The following is a 21,454-nucleotide window of genomic DNA, read 5'->3' on the forward strand; positions in this document are numbered from 1 at the left end:
ATCTGTGAGGTTTTAGATCCTCAAATTTCATTCTGACACAGACTATGTATATTGGGTGATGGGCCGGTAGGTGACAAATATTCAAAAAGCTGGGCCCAAACTAGTGTAATGATTGGCGGACAGATAATTCTTAGAGGATGGAAGTCAATTGGTGCTCCCTCATTTCAAGAATGGTTCACCAAATTGTCATATAAACAGCTTGGCAAAATAGACATGAATGGTAAGAAATGGGACAGGTATTTGGCCTTTCTAAAGGGCTCTCAGTGAAGACCATGTGGAGAGAAACAATTGTGGTGGTAATTGTAAATTCTGTTCTTTGTGGAATTCTTTCTTTTCTCTTTGTTGATTTTTATATTCTTTATTTTCTCACGAATTTTCTTTTGTTAGTTTCCTTATATGTGCATGGTGTAATTTAGGCTTTGACCACAGGGATATTTGTAGAGGGACTGGGTGGGACTGAAGAGGCGGAGGGGGTTGATTCTGTGTGTATATGTTCTGTTTATTCCATATTTCACATAAGAATCTATAGAAATGTTTATAGCAAAATTATAAGCTTCTCTTTTCTGCCTTTAAATCCTCCAAAAATTGGCCAAATTTACAGTGCCTCACTGTAACCCAGATTTTTGCATTTTTTTAAAGGAAAGGAGGGACGAGTCTAAATAAAAGTTTGTGGTAATGAACATTAGAGTATATCTCAAATGCTGTCGATTAATCTTAACTTGTATAGAATATTCCTTAAATCTGAGACTTTGAAGGTAGGTACACTATTGATATTTAGGTGTTAAAGACTACAATGCTTGCTATAGTACCTCACACTTGTTCTTACTCCCTAGTTTTCTTCTTCCTCTTTCCTTTTGTCCCCCTCCCTGTTTCTGTCTTTCACTCTGTGTAGTTTGTGTCTCTCGCTGGCCCAAGTGGAAAGGTTGAAGATGAGCAGAACTTTTTGAACAACAAACTGAAAATAATTACTGCATACTTTTGCAATTTAATGAAGTCAAAAATTTAAAATGTATTTATTTTAAGTGTTACTTATATTTATTTATGTTATTTGTCCTTTGCAGTTTACTGTTTTATAGCTGTTGACAAAATTAATTTTACTGATTTATGTGCACTCATGTGATGCTGCTAGATTCATGATTATTTTAAAGCAGTATTTCCATTTTTTTTTCCCAGTATTGATATTTACCAATTAAAGTTCAGCTTATGTAATCATTGGAGTGTGCAGTGTTCTTTTAATTAACTTTACTCTGCACTTCCCTGTTGACTTCTATTCTAAAACATGAAAATTACAGAATTTGACAGAAGTTGTTTTTTTTAAATTTCCACACACAAATTGCTAGTAAATTTAACAGAACATATTTTCAAGTAAAGGCTGTACACAATTGTGGTGGCTTAAATTAGAAATTCTCAAGTAAAATGTACTTTGTTTCAAGCGTTTGCTTGTATGTTTTACTCAAGAAATGTAGCACTGACTTAAGCCATGCTTTTAAAAATGTATTAGCATTTCAATGTTTTTTTTAACGTACTTAGTCATGTAAATTCTTAGTCTCATGAAAATTCACACATATTTTGCGAGTTTGCTATTTTATTTGATTTCCTTCCTTACGAGTTCCTTCGTACACATTTGTACGATTTCATCACGTGCAAATGCCTGGATGTTTAATGTGGAAGTAAGCGTGTGTTTTGCATTGCATTAAGGACCCCTTATCTAAACCTAACCGATCAGTAGTGTGTAAAAATTATAGGAAACTGTTGTGTATGACAGAAGCAACTAATTGACGTGTATTAGATGGAAATGATGACCAGTGACATCAGAAAAAGTTAGAAAAGGTATATGAATCCTTATGATTTCACCATGAGGGTGTGTAGCATGTACCACATGACACACAGAAGCCTGCCACAGAGAATGCATGCTATGTAGTCTATTAGACAACTTGATTTTGCTTTATTGGCAAAAGTAACGCCAACTTCCCCAGTGGCCACTCCTCCTCCCAGGCCCCCTAAACCGTTTTTAAAAAATATAAAACTGCACATAAAGACCTGAAAACTTGGTGCAAAAAAACACAATGACAGGATAGATAGATAGATAGATAGATAGATAGATAGATAGATAGATAGATAGATAGATAGATAGATATGAACCGACAGACAGACAGATAGGAACCGATAGACAGACAGATAGGAACCGATAGACAGACAGACAGACAGATAGATAGATAGATAGATAGATAGATAGATAGATAGATAGGAACCGACAGATAGGAACAGATAGATAGATAGATAGATAGATAGATAGATAGATAGATAGATAGATAGATAGATATGAACCGACAGACAGACAGATAGGAACCGATAGACAGACAGATAGGAACCGACAGATAGATAGATAGATAGATAGATAGATAGATAGATAGATAGGGACACACAGACAGACAGACAGATAGGAACAGATAGATAGATAGATAGATAGATAGATAGATAGATAGGAACCGACAGACAGATAGGAACAGATAGATAGATAGATAGATAGATAGATAGATATGAACCGACAGACAGACAGATAGGAACAGACAGACAGACAGACAGACAGACAGATAGATAGATAGATAGATAGATAGGAACCGATAGATAGATAGATAGATAGATAGATAGATAGATAGATAGATAGATAGGAACCGACAGACAGACAGATAGGAACCGATAGATAGATAGATAGATAGATAGATAGATAGATAGATAGATAGATAGATAGATAGATAGGGACACACAGACAGATAGATAGATAGATAGATAGATAGATAGATAGATAGATAGATAGATAGATAGATAGATAGATAGATAGGGACACACAGACAGATAGACAGACAGATAGATAGATAGATAGATAGATAGATAGATAGATAGATAGATATGAACCGACAGACAGACAGATAGGAACAGACAGACAGATAGGGATAGATAGATAGATAGATAGATAGATAGATAGATAGATAGATAGATAGATAGATAGATAGATAGATAGATAGATAGATAGATAGATAGATAGATAGAAGAATGGACAGACCGATAGATGGATGGATGGATGGATGATGGATGGATGGATGTAGGCTTAAAATTACGCGTTATACTTCACAGAGTTTGCACTTTACAATCGTATGCGCACTGCGGTTTTATGCAAACAAATAGAAGTGAAATCTGATAAACATGGTAAATAGTGTACCAGGAAGTTGAAAGCTCAGGAAAAAAAACAGCGGTCGTCCAGAATCAGGTTCCTCATTCTGTGTGCGCGTGTGTTTGTGAGCGTGTGCTCTCTTCAATGAGTCTCTCAGAGAGCGCACCAAAGCTCATCTCTCTCCGGAACTATTCCCTTTAAATGCGAGCTAACCCCTTTTCTGACTTTTGACAGGTATGTAGACTTCTCCGTACTCTTGTAAGCACTTTTTAAATCTACTTTTGTTCTAAACAGGCCAACGAAATCGATACATAACTTTAGAATGAAACGGTAATTGTGCAAGGTAAAATGTTGGCCTACATCAAAAATGAAATTGCACATAAGCTATTACTGCCAGATATCAGTAAAACAAACTGGAGATGCGCTATGTAAGGGTTCACACCGAATACGTTCTTGCGCTAAAAAGCTAGACGCAGCGCAACGAAGAGGACGGAACGCGTGTCTCGAGATACGTCTAAAAAACGCTGTAGCTACTCCTGCGCGAAAAGCTGAAAAAACAGCGAGACGCAATGATCATGTGGCACATGATTGTATTGAAAAACAATGTAGATAAATCGCAGATGAATGTTAAAGGCTGTCGATGTGAACGGTCCCTAAGCTTGTTTTACGGAGACAGTCTGTGCTACATAAAAGGGGACCAAATAGCCTACAGTTAATAATTTCCCCTCAGGAAAGCAACACTTGAACTCGCTGTACAAATCAACAGGCATGAGCACACATAGACATCAAAGGGAGCTTGAGCACCTGCCCTTTTTTTTCTTCAAGAGAAAGTGCCCTTTTTCTGTGGTGCTTTAAATTAAAAAGAAAAAAAAAATATATATATATATATATATATATATATATATATATATATATATATATATATATATATATATATTATTATTTTTGTATTTTTTTCCATTTATTCCGAGTTCCGATGCTCGCTCTCTCCCTCTGCGTCTCCGCACATCGGCACATCAGACTGGCAGGCAGCAGCCCCTCCCAACTCCTATCCTAGTTGTGTTTTTCATGGCCTGTGTGGAGGTGAGTGGTGATTAACAAAAGACTAAGCTACCAGTGCCTCGACTTTACAGCTAATTAGCCCAAAGACACATATAGTTAACTTGTTATGTTTAAATATGCAGATTAGCTTGTTTTGGTTAATTTAGAAGAAATCTACAGATGCCAACAGATGCATGGTAAGCTTAAAACAAACCAAACCATCTAAATGTGTATTTTGGAAGTTTTCTTTCCATTAGAGTAAAAGAAGACATGGACGCAATATATATACCAAAATCTCAAAATTGACCACTACATGAAAAAAAAGTGTCCTGCCTTAAACAGTAAATTCATAATTTTGATCGTAGGCTCTTCATCTAATAACTATCCATTCTATTAATTTGTTGTATGCTGATAGATCTTTATATAATACAGACAGCCCTCCCTAAATTTGAAGCAAAGTTCTTGTCACCAACAGTTATTGTGTTTGTGTGTGCGTCGTGCGTCGTGCGTGCGTGATTGGTAAGTGATTGGTAAGTGTAATTATAATAGCAATAATATATTGTATTCAGGCAATTCAGTATTCTGTTGCTTGGCTGCACAATGTAAAGGGAATTGAAGGAAATATTTTATTTCAAAGTTCAAGACCTTTTTTGTAATCATTTCAGTTAAGTTGCTGTATTTTTGTATTTTGTCAATCATTTTTTGTAGTATTTTTTCATTATTTTTGCACTGTTTTTTCCTGTAAAATTAACAAAATAGCAGCAACAGCCTTTTTCAGTTTAGTGTGAATATTTTTGTTGATTTTGAAGTGTTATGTATTCCAATAACACCAAAAGAATTAAAACGATTTAGTGCCTTGTGCAAAATAAACAAATTATTAGTTAAATTATGTCCCTCTCTTTGGTGCAGTCATTTATTCTAAATATATACTTGAAACTAGTAGCATAGAAAACATGCACATTGTGGCATAGCTTCCTTTGCTGTTGCCTGCCCTTGTGATAAACCTAGTGAATACTAAAGAAGACCATGGTGTCTGTGTGAACTGATTATTTTGTAGAAATCTGTTGAGTATGAAAAAATTGCGTGTGGTGGAATTAAAATAATTAGGTAAGTAAGTCTGTTATGTGTGTTAATGTAATGGACATTTTGTTTAAAATTGTTTTTTTTAAATAAATAACTATTAGACGTGCACTTTTTTTCCACTTGAGCCCCCACAAAAATGTCTGTGCACATCCCTGCTGAATAATAATATAATAATAATAAATAATAGTCATGATTTCTCTCAGAAAGAACATCTTTGTCAGTCATCACTGGTCCAGATAAAAACATTTGACTTCACATTAGTGAAGATCATATCATTACGAATCAACATTATTGAAAACATTTGATAGCTGATATAATGTGATCACATTAAATAGCCCACAACATAACACCATACGACTCAAATAGGTAAAGCTTCTTACAAGTCAAAAAAAGACTTTATCAAACTGTTTATCACACCGCATATATCATTTAATTCATTGTGAGGCAGATCAGGGCTCTGTTGTGGTCTGTGTGCCTTGCTCAGATGTTCATTGTCTTTCCTGTCTTGCCGAACACCCAACAGATGCTGGTCAAAGGAGGAAGTGTGCAGCCACAGTGGCCTGCTTTAACTCATATTAATCTAGCCTTGCCACTAATTTCCTGCTGACATATAAAAATACAGGCACCTCAGCTCACTCCAGCACAAAACAGAGGCAGATTAGATTTCACCATACTTTTTGTTTCACCATTTTTAATTAAACATAGTTTAACTGTCAAAGATAATTTGGGTGGCAAGAATTTCCCTTTTTCACATCTCAGTTGTATGTATACAAAGCATTGTCTTATTTTGTGTCAAAATTGCTTTGGTAAGCAGTTTCGAATTATGTATTTTATGGTCTTGGCCACACCTAACAAATGTTAAGGGTTCTACCTATTCCTTAATATTAGTTTGTTGGTGTATTCTAAATGTATTCGGGTTGTGTCAGACATGTTAATATTATTTTTTTAACTTGAATTAAGCCAGTTTAGTTAGTTTCCATGTGAAGCAAATTTTTAGGTAAAATTATTTTCACTTATCCTGGCACTGCCACATAATCACCATTCCACTGATGGCAGGGAAAATAAAATTGTGTTGGCTACTTTGGGCACTGACTTGTTTAAGAGGTAACAGGGTTAAACATTTCCTGAAATACCAAAGGTTGCGGAAATAATTGCCAAACAAGCCAAAAGTTTTCCCAGAGGGAGGGCAACACTTGGTCAAAATATTAGTCTGACAAAGAGTCTAATAAATGAATGTCAAGCCACATTCTCTATAAGGTGAAGGTTTTTTAAAATGCGTTTTTGATCATTTGAAGAAATTAGGAATTAAGCAGCCATTTGTCTCTTTTCCTTGGTGTTTATTATATTTGTTTCTATTGATCATTTGTCAGAATTTCAGAGGTATTAATGTGAGGTTTGTGGGAAATAGAAAAGGAAATTAAGTTTGTTGCTTATTAACTTACAGTCCATTGCCTAGAGATTTCTAGTACATGCATTTCCTCCTGATAATCCTGTTGCTTTTGCTTTGCTAAAGCCAACATCCAGCAATTATTACCTGTACATTGCACCTTATTTTAATAGAGAGTGATTGTCAGCTGCTATAAAGAAAAGAAAGGGCATCTTTTCACTTGGGAAATTCTGACCTATTTTGTCACGGAGTCAAGCTCACAAGAATTTTACTTGACATTTTATTGGTTTTCATTTGTTAAAAACATAAAACTGAGTTTACATTGTTTTTGAACAGGCAATATAATGATTGACATGGAATTGTACTTAGCATAGCATCTAGTTTTTGAAACAAAATTCTATAGTAAGGTGTGGTCAGGTTGCCATATATATTCAAATAATTCTAATTCCAATTTGAAACAATTGGCTATATTCAGTAATAACAAGCACTTAAAATCTCTTCTGCATCAGGGCCGGTACTAAGATGCTATTTATGGGGTGAGCAATTGCTTGTCTCCTCATTGGACCAGGACAGGGGTGTCAGAAGTTTCTGAGCAGGCACAATGAGAATCTAGGGGGGTATTACCCCCCAACCCCCCTTTAAAACCTGTCATCATCACTGGTTTCTTAATTCTAAACATAAGAAACTGCCAGGTTCAATAAAGTTCGGTTATCTTTCACAAATATATACTGTGTGTTGCATATAAGTTACAATACATAGATAACTACTAAAATCTTACATCTACTGTAGATCTCATTAGGTAGTGTACTGTAGATTTGTTGATATGTTATAGTGTGATACAATGTTTCATCATGAACATCTGTTCTGATGAAATTCAGTTTCTCCATGACTTTATACTTTTATTTTGACAAGCGTATATCTTCTTTGCAGGAAACATGGGTTGCATAAAATCCAAGCTGGATGATAACCAAAATGGAGGTGTGCTTGATGTGAACAAACGCCAGCCAGTACATACTGCCAAAACTGCATATATGAGAGATCCAACCTCCCAGCCTCCTAGAGTAAGTAGTGAGCTGGGGGTTTCTGTTCATGTTCATGTACATTCAGAGAAGGGTTTTCTAGCCACATTTTAAGCATTTTCATAAACATGTGATTGAGAAATCTTAAATTCAGTGTTTTATGTCCCAGAATAATTCAGCTTCTGGCCTCCTACCTGGTCAGGTGTTCGAAAAAATGGAAGGTTGGTCTGATCATTGTGATCCTCTGTCTGATTCTGATCTCTTTTGAAGCTTTGAATGTTTTGTAAAACTGTATTTGTTTTTCATACAGAAACAGGTAAAATGGTCATTGCCTTGTTCCCCTACGAAGCCATTCATCCCGATGATCTGGGTTTTAAAAAAGGAGAAAAGTTAAAGGTTCTTGAGGAGTGAGTGAATGTCCCCATCTTTCCTCTCTCTACATCAGGTGTTTTTCCTTGTCTGTCATGGTGAAGTTTTGTGTTGATATTTATCAGGCATGGAGAATGGTGGAAGGCAAAGTCTCTGAGCACAAGAAAAGAAGGATTTATTCCTTCAAACTATGTTGCTGAAGTAGACACTATGGAGACAGAACAGTAAGTGCCATCCGATAAGCCGAATTACAAGTGAAATGACAGAACCTAAGTGCAGGTTTAAACATTTAATCTAATCATTGTTGTATTATTTTATTTTATATTTAGATGGTTCTTCAAAGATCTCACTAGGAAGGATGCAGAGAGGCAACTATTAGCACCCACTAACAAACCTGGATCTTACCTTATACGTGAGAGTGAAACCTCAAAAGGTACACTGGACCTTGTGACTGCAATGAATGTCTAGATTACGGATGTAACCTCCGTTCCCTGTTGGAGGGAATGAGACATTGTGTCGAAGAAGCGACACTAGGGTCTCTCTTGAGAGCCTTTTGCATCTCTGATCTATGAGAAAAGGCCAATGAGAACATCCGCCCCCGGACATATGGTATAAAGGGAGGGAAATGAGTCTGTTTCATTCAGGATTTATCTGAGGAGCCGACAATGAGGTTCAGCCGCAACAGTGGCTCGGTTCAGCCACGTGGCCGGGAGGACACAACTTCTCGTTCCCTTCATCAGGGAACGGAGGTTACATCCGTAACCTAGACGTTCCCCATCTGTCGCTCACTTCAACGTTGTGTCGAAGAAGCGACACTAGGGGTCCTTTTCTCTCTCTATGTTTCTCGCATAGAGTTAAAGCGACTGGGGCCATCTTAATGCTATCATACGCATCGGGGTAGGCGATCTTTCCCAGTTTTCCTATTCTTTCAGGGGGGAAAGACCCTGTGGAGACCACACCTGCCCAGACTGGGGGAGGTAAAGAGTGGTGAAATACATCACACGGGCTTTTAGGTCACATGTGGAGAATGGCGCGGAGGTAGATCCTACCTCATTGGGAGGGAGGAGTTGCTACAAACACGGCTACCGGGGGTCCGTGAGGACTGCCCAAGGGAGACGCGGGTCCGCTCGCAAGGGGACCGTACCGCAGAAAATACACACAGGGGGAAAAGTCCATGTGGGAGCCCGTCTTGTGGAGCACCTATTCCAGTACTGGGTAAATTGAGTACCCGCATTGGTCTTGGTTGGTGAATTCCTCCGCTGAATTCGCGGACCAGAGGGCTAGAGAGGAGTCATCCAGGGAGCCGAGTTTGTGGGATCTCCTGGGGTCAAAGCATACGGTATTACCACGGACCTGAGAAAACATGGGACGAAACCGCTGGAGTGGCGTTCTTTCTTAGGAAGGAAAGCCGCAACCGCAACATTGCCATGGTAAGATTCTCGCAGTGAGAACACAAACCATCCACAAACGCTGCCTCGGTGTGATTGCTGCCCAGACCCCTGAGGCAGGCGCCTGTGACCATCAGGAGCGGAGAGCACTCTACCGCAATCAGGAACTACACAGGGGTGGAAAGGCATCTTTATAAAGACGCGTCCTGAAATGGACATTCAACGCCGCTGTGTATTTTGCTCGAAGCACCCAGGGGCAAAGCTGCTGATATGCACCGTAGATCCAACAGCAATCGCTCAGAGATGGGAGGAATAGACAGTGACTCGCAGCTCACTGCGTACACAACCGATCGGCTCTGAAGAAAATTTCTGAATGAAACGGATGCATTTCCCTCCCTTTATACCTGTTTGTCCAGGGGCGGGCCATGCAAATTCTGCCTGCCAATTTCTCATTGGCCTTTTCTCATTGATCAGAGATGCAAAAGGCTCTCAAGAGAGACCCCTAGTGTCGCTTCTTCGACACAACGTCGAAGTGAGCGACAGACGGGGAACTCTTACTTGTCTTTTATTTATGTATTTATTTATTTGGTAATTGTGGTAGTAAAACATTCTGAATTGTTGTGAACAGGAAGTTATTCACTGTCAATCAGAGATGTGGATGCTCAAGGGTCAGATGTTGTTAAACATTATAAGATCAGATCTCTGGATAATGGAGGCTACTACATCTCTCCCAAAATCACTTTCAATGACATCAACAGCATGATAAAACATTACCACAGTAAGTTTCATGACTGCAAACAACATTTATATACATACCAATCGAAAGTTTGGACACATTTTAATTTAGTATGTACTGAATTTATGTTACTCATGATTTTTATATATAATTTTGGACAACTTTATTTATCAGTGAACCACTTACAGTACTAGTCAAAAGTTTGGACACACCGACTTATTCTTAATTATTCATCATCCATCAAAACAATGAAATAACACAAATAAAAGTGTGTGTGTGTGTGTATATATATATATATATATATATATTTTTTTTTTTTTTTCATTGACCCATATATTTTCACGTCATTGATCCATATATAGTACACACTATATATATATATATATATATATATATATATATATATATATGTATGTGTGTGTGTGTGTGTTCATTGATAGTTGCTCAATTTAGTATTATTTCTGTTATTTACATGACTCCAAAATATATACTCATTATCTTTCTTTGGCTTATTGAAATAAGAAGAATGTATATAATTTTGTCACAGAACAAGCAGATGGATTATGTCGAAAACTAGTGAAACCATGTGAGAAGCCCAAAGCACAGAAACCCTGGGACAAAGATGCCTGGGAAATCTCAAAAGAATCTATAAAGATGGTTAAGAAACTTGGAGCAGGGCAGTTTGGAGAGGTGTGGATGGGTGAGTTCAGAAAATAAAAAACCTCCAGCCTGTCTATGATTTTTAGAAATCTCGTGTGATCATAAGAGTTTCCTTCATCTTTTCCCAGCAGAAGGGGATTTTATACTATAGCAGAAATGCTTGAAGGGCTGTTCTGTCCTTGTGATGTTGAAATGTTCTTAATTATGCGTGTAATTATAAAAAAAACTACAGTTTTATGTGCTTCTCATGGGGCTACAAAGAAAACTACATTTTGAATCCATTAATGAACTTAAAGGATCTTTTTTTGTGTGCCAAAGCACACGTGGAGGCTTATTGATGCTATCTAATTCTTTAAGCCATTAAAACTGTGACGACATACATTCAAATCTTCAGTCATCCTGCTGTGGATTCTAGCTGGCATGAATGGCTCTCTTAAAGTGCGCATTGAGAGTATACACATGCCCTGCTTTTATCAGTGAGATATGAGGAGGAAACTGCTATGCAATTGAGGCAGGATTTGCATTTGGATTTCGTTATTATTCGTGTACCCTCTTCCCCTTCAGCTGACGTGATGAATTGCAGGAAGCAGTCTTTGCAAATATACAACTGGTTCTCTGTCGCCTCTGGCCATGTTTCCTTCAGCATCCTTTGACCTTGTTGGCATAGTGCTAATGGACCTTACACACACTATACGTCTGTATGGTGACAAAAGCTTCCTATCAATAGGCGTGCCCCTCTTGGAAAACAACTGGATTTCACTGGTCTGAACTGCTAAGATGATCATTTGTGTATCACATATCTTAGAGAGCCAGTGTGAACGTTAACATTTCTTAACATTTTACTCAATTTAAAGACAAAGTATTGTGCTTAAAACTTTAAAGTAAAACGATTCCACTTTTAAGTGTCCATGAAGGGATAGTTCACCCAAAAATGGAAAATCTGTCATCATTTACTCAAACTCATGCTGTTCCAAACCCATACAACTTTCTTCCTTAGAACATAAAACCAGATGTTAAGCATGATGTTAGTCATAGTAACCATTCACTTTCATTTTACATTATTGTGAAAGTGAATTTTGTGTTCCACGGAAGAAAGTCACACGGTGTTGGCGCAACATGAGTGAGAGTAAATGATGACATCATTTTCATTTATTCAGAACAACAGCACTCTTGCTCATGTGATATTGCTCAAGTTTAGTAATGGACAGTTACTCGGGTACTTCATACCCTTGCAGGAGAGCACAAATTTGTAAGTATTTTGTATGAACAGGGAAATGTTGTTTAAGTGGAACAAAGGATGAGCACAATGCATGCAAATACAATTGTGAAATAAAGATGTGTGTTTCACATCTCTCTGGTCATTAACCGTCCTTAACTCATTGGTGCTGTGTCATAAGTTCAGAGAAATGTGAGATTGATGGACAGCTGTGTTTCACAAGACCCATGGTGAGAAAGGCTAAGGATTCAGAGAAGTCAGCAGCACGGGTGTGGTTTTTGTTTTACTCAGACTATCCATGTCTGTTCTGTTGCTGAACTGCTCTACTTCCCATTCAACAGTGAAAAATGGCCGTTACAACCATTATGTGTTTGTTTTTTGTTTTTCATCTTTTTGTTTGCAGCCTACTACAATAACAGCACAAAAGTGGCTGTGAAAACACTCAAGCCGGGCACAATGTCAGTAGAGGCTTTCCTTGACGAGGCCAACCTTATGAAAACCTTACAGCATGATAGACTGGTGCGCCTCTATGCAGTTGTCACCAAAATTGAGCCCATCTACATCATAACTGAATTTATGGCGAATGGTATGGAAATATAATATTCAGAATTATTAGTATGAGAGAACACTTAGATACGACATTGTACTTTGGTAAAGAATTATAATTATTTTAAAGAAAAAATTACATTGATGTATTGGTTCATTTGTTTGTTTGTTGGGTTCTTATATCTTATATATGTCTAAAGTTGTGATATTTTTTGTCTTCATCTGCAGGAAGCTTATTAGACTTTTTGAAAAGTGAAACAGGCTGCAAAGTACAGTTACCACAGCTAATAGATTTTTCAGCACAGGTAAAAACTTTTGCTGAACATGTGAATTTTAGTCTTTTTTTAGTCCTCTATTTCGGTACTTCGCCTCATTCGTCTGAGATAACTTTTTCCACTAGTTAAAGAAAAAGAGGAACTGGTAGCTTCAAAACAAAAAGCAATCATGCCATTTTCCCAAGAATAAAGAATAAATCATGTAATTATTCCTACAGAGACGTTATTTTGAGATTTTCTAGTATAATTTGGCAACTGTGACCATATTGTATAATGTACTGAGGAGTAAAGAATGAAAAAAAAATTCCCCCCTATAAAAAAATCATGTTTTGTGAATTTGAGTAGATTGTGACTTCTAGTATGACAGAGCCAAATGGTGAAGTTGCACATCCTGTTTTACAGAGTAAAAGAGGATGCCTATAGGGAAGTGAGACACCATAATTTTCCATGCGTTAAAGCAACATTTAATTAGTTACAAAGAAAAAGAAAATGAACTACACCCATTCTTATTTAATGCTTAATGATATGACCCAACAATCATAGTCATATTTGAGTTATGTCTGCTTATGATCAAACGGAAATGCTGAATTCTGAGTTTGGATGTCTCCACAGATAGCTGAAGGTATGGCCTATATTGAGAAGAAGAATTATATTCACAGAGACTTGAGAGCTGCTAATGTGCTGGTTTCAGAGAGCCTGTTGTGCAAAATAGCTGATTTTGGCCTGGCCAGAGTGATTGAAGATGACCAGTACACGGCCAGAGAAGGTGAGTGACACATTTTATGATGGATTAGACTCTTGCAGTAGTTTAGTAGCATAATGAATTAGATTAAATTATGTGAAGCACTGTTCTAGACCAATTATGCATACTTTGGTTGTGGGTTTCCTTAATTAGCAGTCTTTAGTCAGAATATTCTGACAAATTGATTGGTCTGTGTAAATTTGGGGATGTATTCTGTGACTTTTTATTACAGGAGCAAAATTCCCTATCAAATGGACATCACCTGAGGCCATCAACTACGGCTCATTCACCATCAAATCTGATATGTGGTCTTTTGGGGTTCTCATGTATGAGATTATAACTTATGGGAAAATTCCTTATCCAGGTAATTTAATTGTGTAAATGGAACACTGATTGAATCTGAGTCTAAATTAAGCACTTCAGTGAGTCATCATTAGCTTAGCAGTTGCAATTTCACCAGGAGAGAGCTACAGTGGATTGATGACAATCCTGAGTTTTTATCAGGATTTGCTGCCATCTACTGGTGATATTTAATTAAATAAGATTTAATTAAGATTTAAAAACAAGTGGTTCTCATTTGAAAGATGAAATTTCATCACCAAATGACATTGCGAAAATATTGATTGTTTTCAAACAGGTTTATAGAACGCGCTGCCCATCTTCCATTGCTTGGCTAAACAGACATTTGTTGTGCCACAGGGCCACAGAGTTTACACTTTTTGAGGGAACACATCTACAAATGGCTTATTTACAGTTGTCTCTACATATTAAGTTGAGATTGAAAAAATATTTTAAAGGGACAGTTAACCCAAAATCGAAAGTTGTCTCATCATTTACTCACCCTCATGCCATCCGAGATGTGTATGACGTCTTCTGTAGAACACAAATTAATATTTTTGGAAGAATATCTCAGCTCTATAGGTCCATATAATGCAATTGAATGGTAGCGAGAACTTTGAAGGTCATAAAGCACATAAAGGCAGTATAAAATTAATCCATATGTCTCCAGTGGTTAAATCAATGTCTACTGAAGCGATATGATAGGTGTGGGTGAGAAACAGTTCAATATTGAAGTCCTTTTTTCACTATAAATCCACTGTAAACGTCCACATTCTTCTTTTGTTTTTCTTTTGGTGATTCACACTCTTTGTGCATTGTGCCACCTACTGGAAAGGGAGGAGAATTTTCTGTGAAAATATACTTAAAAGTTGATCTGTTTCTAGGGCTAGGAATTGTAAGGAATTTAACAATTCCGGTTCCTTAACAATGCAGCAATTCTTTTAGTACATTTAAAAATATATATATATATTTAGAAATGAGAAATGCAATTCATATTGTTTTTACTACCCTCTGCTGTCTGTTACCAAATAATGAGATCATGTCAGATTTTTACAGAGCAGATATACCTAATCAAAAATAAATATAATACAATTATTGTAAAGGGTGTGTTTGCAGACTTTTTAGAGACATAATTACAATCCAATAAAAGAACCTATTTGAAGTCAGAAGTTTACATACACCTTAACGAAATACATTCAAACTCCTTTAATTACGTTTTTCACAATTCCTGACATTTAATCATTGAAAACATTCCCTGTCTTAGGGCAGTTAGGATCATTTTATTTTAATGGGAAATATCAGCATAATAGTAGAGAGAATTATTTATTTCAGCTTTTATTCCTTTCGTCACATTCCCAGTGGGTCAGAAGTTTACAAACATATTTACTATTTGTAGCATTGCCTTTAAATTGTTTAACTTGGGTCAAAAGTTTAGAGTAGCCTTCCACAAGCTTCTCACAATAAGTTGCTGGAATTTTGGACCATTCCTCCAGGCAGAACTCGTGTAAGTGTGTCAGGTTTTTAGGCCTCCTTGCTCGCACATGCTTTTTCAGTTCTGCCGGATTGAGGTCAGGGCTTTGTGATGGCCACTCCAATACCTTGAATTTGTTTTTTGCTAAAGCCATTTTTCCACAACTTTGGAGGTATGCTTGGGGTCGTTGTCCATTTGGAAGACCCACTTGCGATCAAGCTTTAACTTTCTGGCTGATGTCTTGAAATGTTTCTTCAATATATCCACATCATTTTCCTTCCTCATGATGTAATCTATTCTGTGAAGTGCACCAGTCCCTCCTGCAGCAAAGCACCCCACAACATGTTGCTGCCACCCCCATGCTTCACGGTTGGGATGGTGTTCTTCGACTTGCAAGCCTTTTTCCTCCAAACATAACGATAGTCCTTATGGCCAAACAGTAAAATTTTGTTTCATTAGACCGTAGGACAAGATCTTCATCAAAATGTGCACTTGGAAACTGTAGTCTGGCTTTTTTATGGCGGTTTTGGAGCAGTGGCTTCTTCCTTGCTGAGCAGCCTTTCAGGTTATGTCGATATAGGTCTTGTTTTACTATAGATATAGATACTTGTCTACCTTTTTCCTCCAGCATCTTCACAAGGTCCTTTGCTGTTGTTCTTGGATTGATTTTCACTTTTCGCACCAAACTATGTTAATCTCAGAATGCAGAATGATACAGAATGCGTCTCCTTCCTGAGCAGTATGATGGCTGTGTGGTCCCATGTTGTTTATACTTGCGTACTATTGTTTGTACAGATGAACGTAGTACCTTCAGACATTTGAAAATTGCTCCCAAGGATGAACCAGACTTGTGGAAGTCCATAGTTCTTTTTTTCTGAGGTCTTGGCTGATTTATTTTTATTTTCCCATGATGTCAAGCAAAGAGGCACTGAGTTTGAAGGTAGGTTTTAAAATACATCCACATGTACACCTCCAATTCAGTACACATCCTATCAGAAGTTAATTGGTTAATTAAGGCTTGACATAATTTTCTGACATATTCCAAGCTGCAAAAAAAAAAAAAAAATAGGTAGGGAATGAGGTTTTGCCCCAAGTGAAGGAGTTCAAGTACCTCGGGGTCTTGTTCACGAGTGAGGGGACAATGGAGCGGGAGGTTGGCCGGAGAATCGGGGCAGCAGGGGCGGTATTGCACTCAGCTCTATCGCACTGTTGTCACGAAAGAGAGCTGAGCCGAAGGCAAAGCTCTCGATCTACCGGTCAATTTTTGTTCCTACCTCACCTATGGTCATGAAGGTTGGGTCATGACCCGAAAGAACTAGGTCGCGAGTACAAGCGGCCGAAATGGGCTTCCTCAGAAGGGTGGCGGGCTTCTCCCTTAGAGATAGGGTGAGGAGCTCAGTAATCCGTGAGGAGCTCGGAGTAGAGCCGCTGCTCCTTTGCGTTGAAAGGAGTCAGTTGAGGTGGTTTGGGCATCTGGTAAGGATGCCCCTGGCCGCCTCCCTAGGGAGGTGTTTCAGGCACGTCCAGCTGGGAGGAGGCCTCGGGAAGACCCAGGACTAGGTGGAGAGATTACATCTCCACACTGGCCTGGGAACGCTCGGGTCAGCCCAGTCAGAGCTGGTTAATGTGGCTCGGGATAGGGAAGTTTGGGGCCCCCTGCTGGAGCAGCTGCCCCTGCGACCCGACTTCGGATAAGCGGTTGAAGATGGATGGATGGATGGATGGATTCCAAGCTGCTTAAAGGCACAGTTAACTTGGTGTATGTAAACTTCTGACCCACTGAAATTGTGATATAGTCAATTAAAAGTGAAACAATCTCTCTGTAAACATTTGTTGGAAAAATTACATGTGTCATGCACAAAGTAAATGTCCTAAACGACTTGCCAAAACTATAGTGTACTAATATTAAATATGTTGAGTGGTTAAGAAATTTGTTTTAATTACTTCAACCTAAGTGTATGTAAAGCTCTGACTTCAGCTGTATATTTTAAATAAGCAAATCTAAACCAAAAACAGGTGTGATACATACAGTCAGGTCCATAAATATTGGGACATCGACACAATTCTAATCTTTTTGGCTCTATGCACCACCACAATGGATCTGAAATGAAACGAACAAGATGTGCTTTAACTGCAGACTTTCAGCTTTAATTTGAGGGTATTTACATCCAAATCAGGTGAACGGTGTAGGAATTACAACAGTTTGTATATGTTCCTCCCACTTTTTAAGGGACGAAAAGTAATGGGACAGATTAACAATCATAAATCAAACTTTCACTTTTTAATACTTGGTTGCAAATCCTTTGCAGTCAATTACAGCCTGAAGTCTGGAATGCATAGACATCACCAGATGTTGGGTTTCATCCCTGGTGATGCTCTGCCAGGCCTCTACTGCAACCATGGTCGAATATTTCATCACAATGTTGGGGGGGACAATAACCATAACAATTCTCAAGAGCAATTTTTGAAGGGGACACCAAGGGGTTTTTTGTTGTTGCCCCATTTGCATTTGTATTATTTTATTTCTTAAACAATTATTTTAAGAATATATAATTATATTATTTACAATACACATATTTTAATGATATTTTAGGGGGATTTCACCTATGACTGCAACTGTCTTCAGTTCCTGCTTGTTCTTGGGGCATTTTCCCTTCAGTTTCGTCTTCAGCAAGTGAAATGCATGCTCAATCGGATTCAGGTCAGGTGATTGACTTGGCCATTGCATAACATTCCACTTCTTTCCCTTAAAAAACTCGTTGGTTGCTTTCGCAGTGTGCTTCGGGTCATTGTCCATCTGTACTGTGAAGCGCCGTCCAATGAGTTCAGAAGCATTTGGCTGAATATGAGCAGATAATATTGCCTGAAACACTTCAGAATTCATCCTGCTGCTTTTGTCAGCAGTCACATCATCAATAAATACAAGAGAACCAGTTCCATTGGCAGCCATACATGCCCATGCCATGACACTACCACCACCATGCTTCACTGACGAGGTGGTATGCTTTGGATCATGAGCAGTTCCTTTCCTTCTCCATACGCTTCTGTTCCCATCACTGGTACAAGTTGATCTTTGTCTCATCTGACCATAGGATGTTGTTCCAGAGCTGTGAAGGCTTTTTTAGATGTTGTTTGGCAAACTCTAATCTGGCCTTCCTGTTTTTGAGGCTCACCAATGGTTTACATCTTGTGGTGAACCCTCTGTATTCACTCTGGTGAAGTCTTCTCTTGATTGTTGACTTTGACACACATACACCTACCTCCTGGAGAGTGTTCTTGATCTGGCAAAGTGTTGTCAAGGGTGTTTTCTTCACCAGGGAAAGAATTCTTCGGTCATCCACCACAGTTGTTTTCCGTGGTCTTCCGGGTCTTTTGGTGTTGCTGAGCTCACCGGTGCGTTCTTTCTTTTTAAGAATGTTCCAAACAGTTGATTTGGCCACACCTAATGTTTTTGCTATCTCTCTGATGGGTTTGTTTAGATTTTTCAGCCTAATGATGGTTTGCTTCACTGATAGTGACAGCTCTTTAGATCTCATATTGAGAGTTGACAGCAACAGATTCCAAATGCAAATAGCACACTTGAAATGAACTCTGGACCTTTTATCTGCTCCTTGTAAATGGAATAATGAGGGAATAACACACACCTGGCCATGGAACAGCTGAGCAGCCAATTGTCCCATTACTTTTGGTCCCTTAAAAAGTGGGAGGCACATATACAAACTGTTGTAATTCCTACACCGTTCACCTGATTTGGATGTAAATACCCTCAAATTAAAGCTGAAAGTCTGCAGTTAAAGCACATCTTGTTCGTTTCATTTCAAATCCATTGTGGTGGGGTATAGAGCCCAAAAGATTAGAATTGTGTCGATGTCCCAATATTTATGGACCTGACTGTAGGCTATATCATTAATTCATTTCTTATTATATAAAATTCCACTTCTTACAACAAAAAAAGGGGTATCTTTAAAAATGCATTGTCATATGAAAGACTAGTCAGTTACTGCACTGCTTGATTTAAAAGATCATTAAATAAACAGTAACAGTTCCAGAGACAATTTATGTTGTGTTGTCTAATGTTGTAGTTCAGGCTTGTGAGACATTAACAGCTCGAATTTAATTTCGATTTGGACATTCATAACTTGCACATCAGTATAATATTGCTTGTATACCAGACTATAACTGGAAGCGCTGTATGTTTCGCGCTGTGGATTCAAATGAACCGGATCATTAGAATAATTATTTCGGGATTCCACTATACCGGAAGTACCGTATGTTTTGCACTGTGGATTCAGAAGAACCAGCTACTTTGAATAGTTCTTTCGGGAATCAAACCGTTCCGGAAGCGCATATGTTTCACGCTGTAGATTCAAAAGAGCCGCTTGAGAGTCTTTCGATCGGGAATTAAATACACTGGTAGAGCTTGCTGTTTACGCTGTAGAGTCAGTAGAGGGCAGCGCTGCTGCAGAAATGTGGTGCTGGAAACACTGGCAAAAGTATTTCAGGACAGTGCTCCAGCCGCTTCGGTGGAAAATTGCACGCAAGAGAACCGTTAACGGAACCGAAAGTCGCGAAGATAATACTTTTCCAGTATTTTTAAAAGAATGGAACTGGAACTCAGTTCCCAATCCTATCTGTTTCTTACCAACACCCATAGTAATGGTTCTGAAAACATGTATTTAACCACTGAAGTCGTATGGAGCTTCAAAGTTCTGACCACCATTCACAAGGATCTACAACGCTGAGCTATTCTTCTAAAAATCTCTGTTTGTGTTAAGCAGAAAAATAAAGTCATAAACATATGGGGTGGCATGAAGGAGGTGGCATAAATTTTTTTAGGGTGAACTATTCATTTAGCATTGAAAAAAATACTGACTTTACTCACATTACTCAACTTGTTTTTTTAAATACTATTCAGTAAAAGTTAAAATACAACAAAATAGACACTCTATTTCTCATGTTCTCTCTCTTTCACTTAGCTATCCACTAACCATTTCACTTCCTTCTTTTCCTCCAGGCATGAGTAACAGTGAGGTCATGACCTCAATCCAGAGAGGCTACAGGATGCCCCCTCCTGAAAACTGTCCTGCTGAACTTTACGAGATCATGACCTCCTGTTGGAAGAATAAACCGGACGACCGTCCCACATTTGACTATATCCAGAGTGTACTAGATGACTTCTACACAGCCACTGAGGGCCAGTACCAGCAACAACCATGAGGCTGCACAATTATCTGTTGTGTTTATCTTTATCCTGTTTCTACTGTTGTAAGATGATCAAAAGATATGTGATTTTTCTTTGAATTAATGTATTAATATGTAACTAATTTGATCAATCTGCTTACTTATTTGTAAGTAAGTATTATTTTTTCCATCTCTGCTTCAAATTGAAGTTTTAACTGCCTATTTGCTACTTTTGCTCTTTACGTTCATTTCAGCATTTCAATAGCTGCATTTGTAAACAATTTTATACTTAAAAGTAGCATTTGCTAAATTCAAGGAATTAATTTATGATGTCACTGTTGTTGTTATTGTTATTATTATTATACTGGTACAATACTTTTCTTATTTTAAATTACAATAAAGGCAACATTAAATCAATGCACTGTAAGCTAATGTTTAGGGTGTGCAATGTTTCTAAATGCTTCTTTTTATGTCATACAGCTTGTAATAACAATATTGACAATGAAACAATAATGAACAGTGGCAGAGGACAATATTTTATTATTTGTAATTAAGCCAATTAATTGCTTAGAAAGAAACGCTCTGTAGCCTACATTTTGCATGAAATGTACATTTGTACATTATCTACATACCTAAAAATGCAGTTCTAAATTATGTGGAACAATAAATCACAGTTTAATGCTTTACTCTTCGGTTGCCAACCAACAGAAAACTAAGGAAGTGGCCTTGAAAATAATGTATTAAAACATGTTTAATAATCTGCTAGTCATCTCAATAGTATCCAGCTGCAGACCCGCAGCACCACCAGTTTCAGAACCCCAGCGCCAGA

General features: G+C 37.9%; 1 protein-coding gene across 1 annotated transcript; it reads left to right on the forward strand.

Annotated features, from left to right (window-relative positions):
* Positions 1 to 3,274: 3,274 nt before the first annotated feature.
* LOC127644787 (tyrosine-protein kinase Lyn-like) lies at positions 3,275 to 20,949 on the forward strand. Its single transcript, XM_052128168.1, has 13 exons — positions 3,275 to 3,406; positions 7,614 to 7,744; positions 7,872 to 7,923; positions 8,013 to 8,109; positions 8,197 to 8,295; positions 8,401 to 8,504; positions 10,088 to 10,237; positions 10,743 to 10,895; positions 12,475 to 12,657; positions 12,846 to 12,922; positions 13,505 to 13,658; positions 13,867 to 13,998; positions 20,459 to 20,949. The coding sequence occupies exons 2-13, from the start codon at positions 7,619 to 7,621 to the stop codon at positions 20,659 to 20,661; spliced, it is 1,530 nt and encodes a 509-aa protein (XP_051984128.1). The 5' UTR covers positions 3,275 to 3,406; positions 7,614 to 7,618; the 3' UTR covers positions 20,662 to 20,949.
* Positions 20,950 to 21,454: the final 505 nt, after the last annotated feature.

This window comes from Xyrauchen texanus, chromosome 6 (genome assembly GCF_025860055.1).
Source record: "Xyrauchen texanus isolate HMW12.3.18 chromosome 6, RBS_HiC_50CHRs, whole genome shotgun sequence".
NCBI classification, from domain to species: Eukaryota; Metazoa; Chordata; class Actinopteri; order Cypriniformes; family Catostomidae; genus Xyrauchen; species Xyrauchen texanus.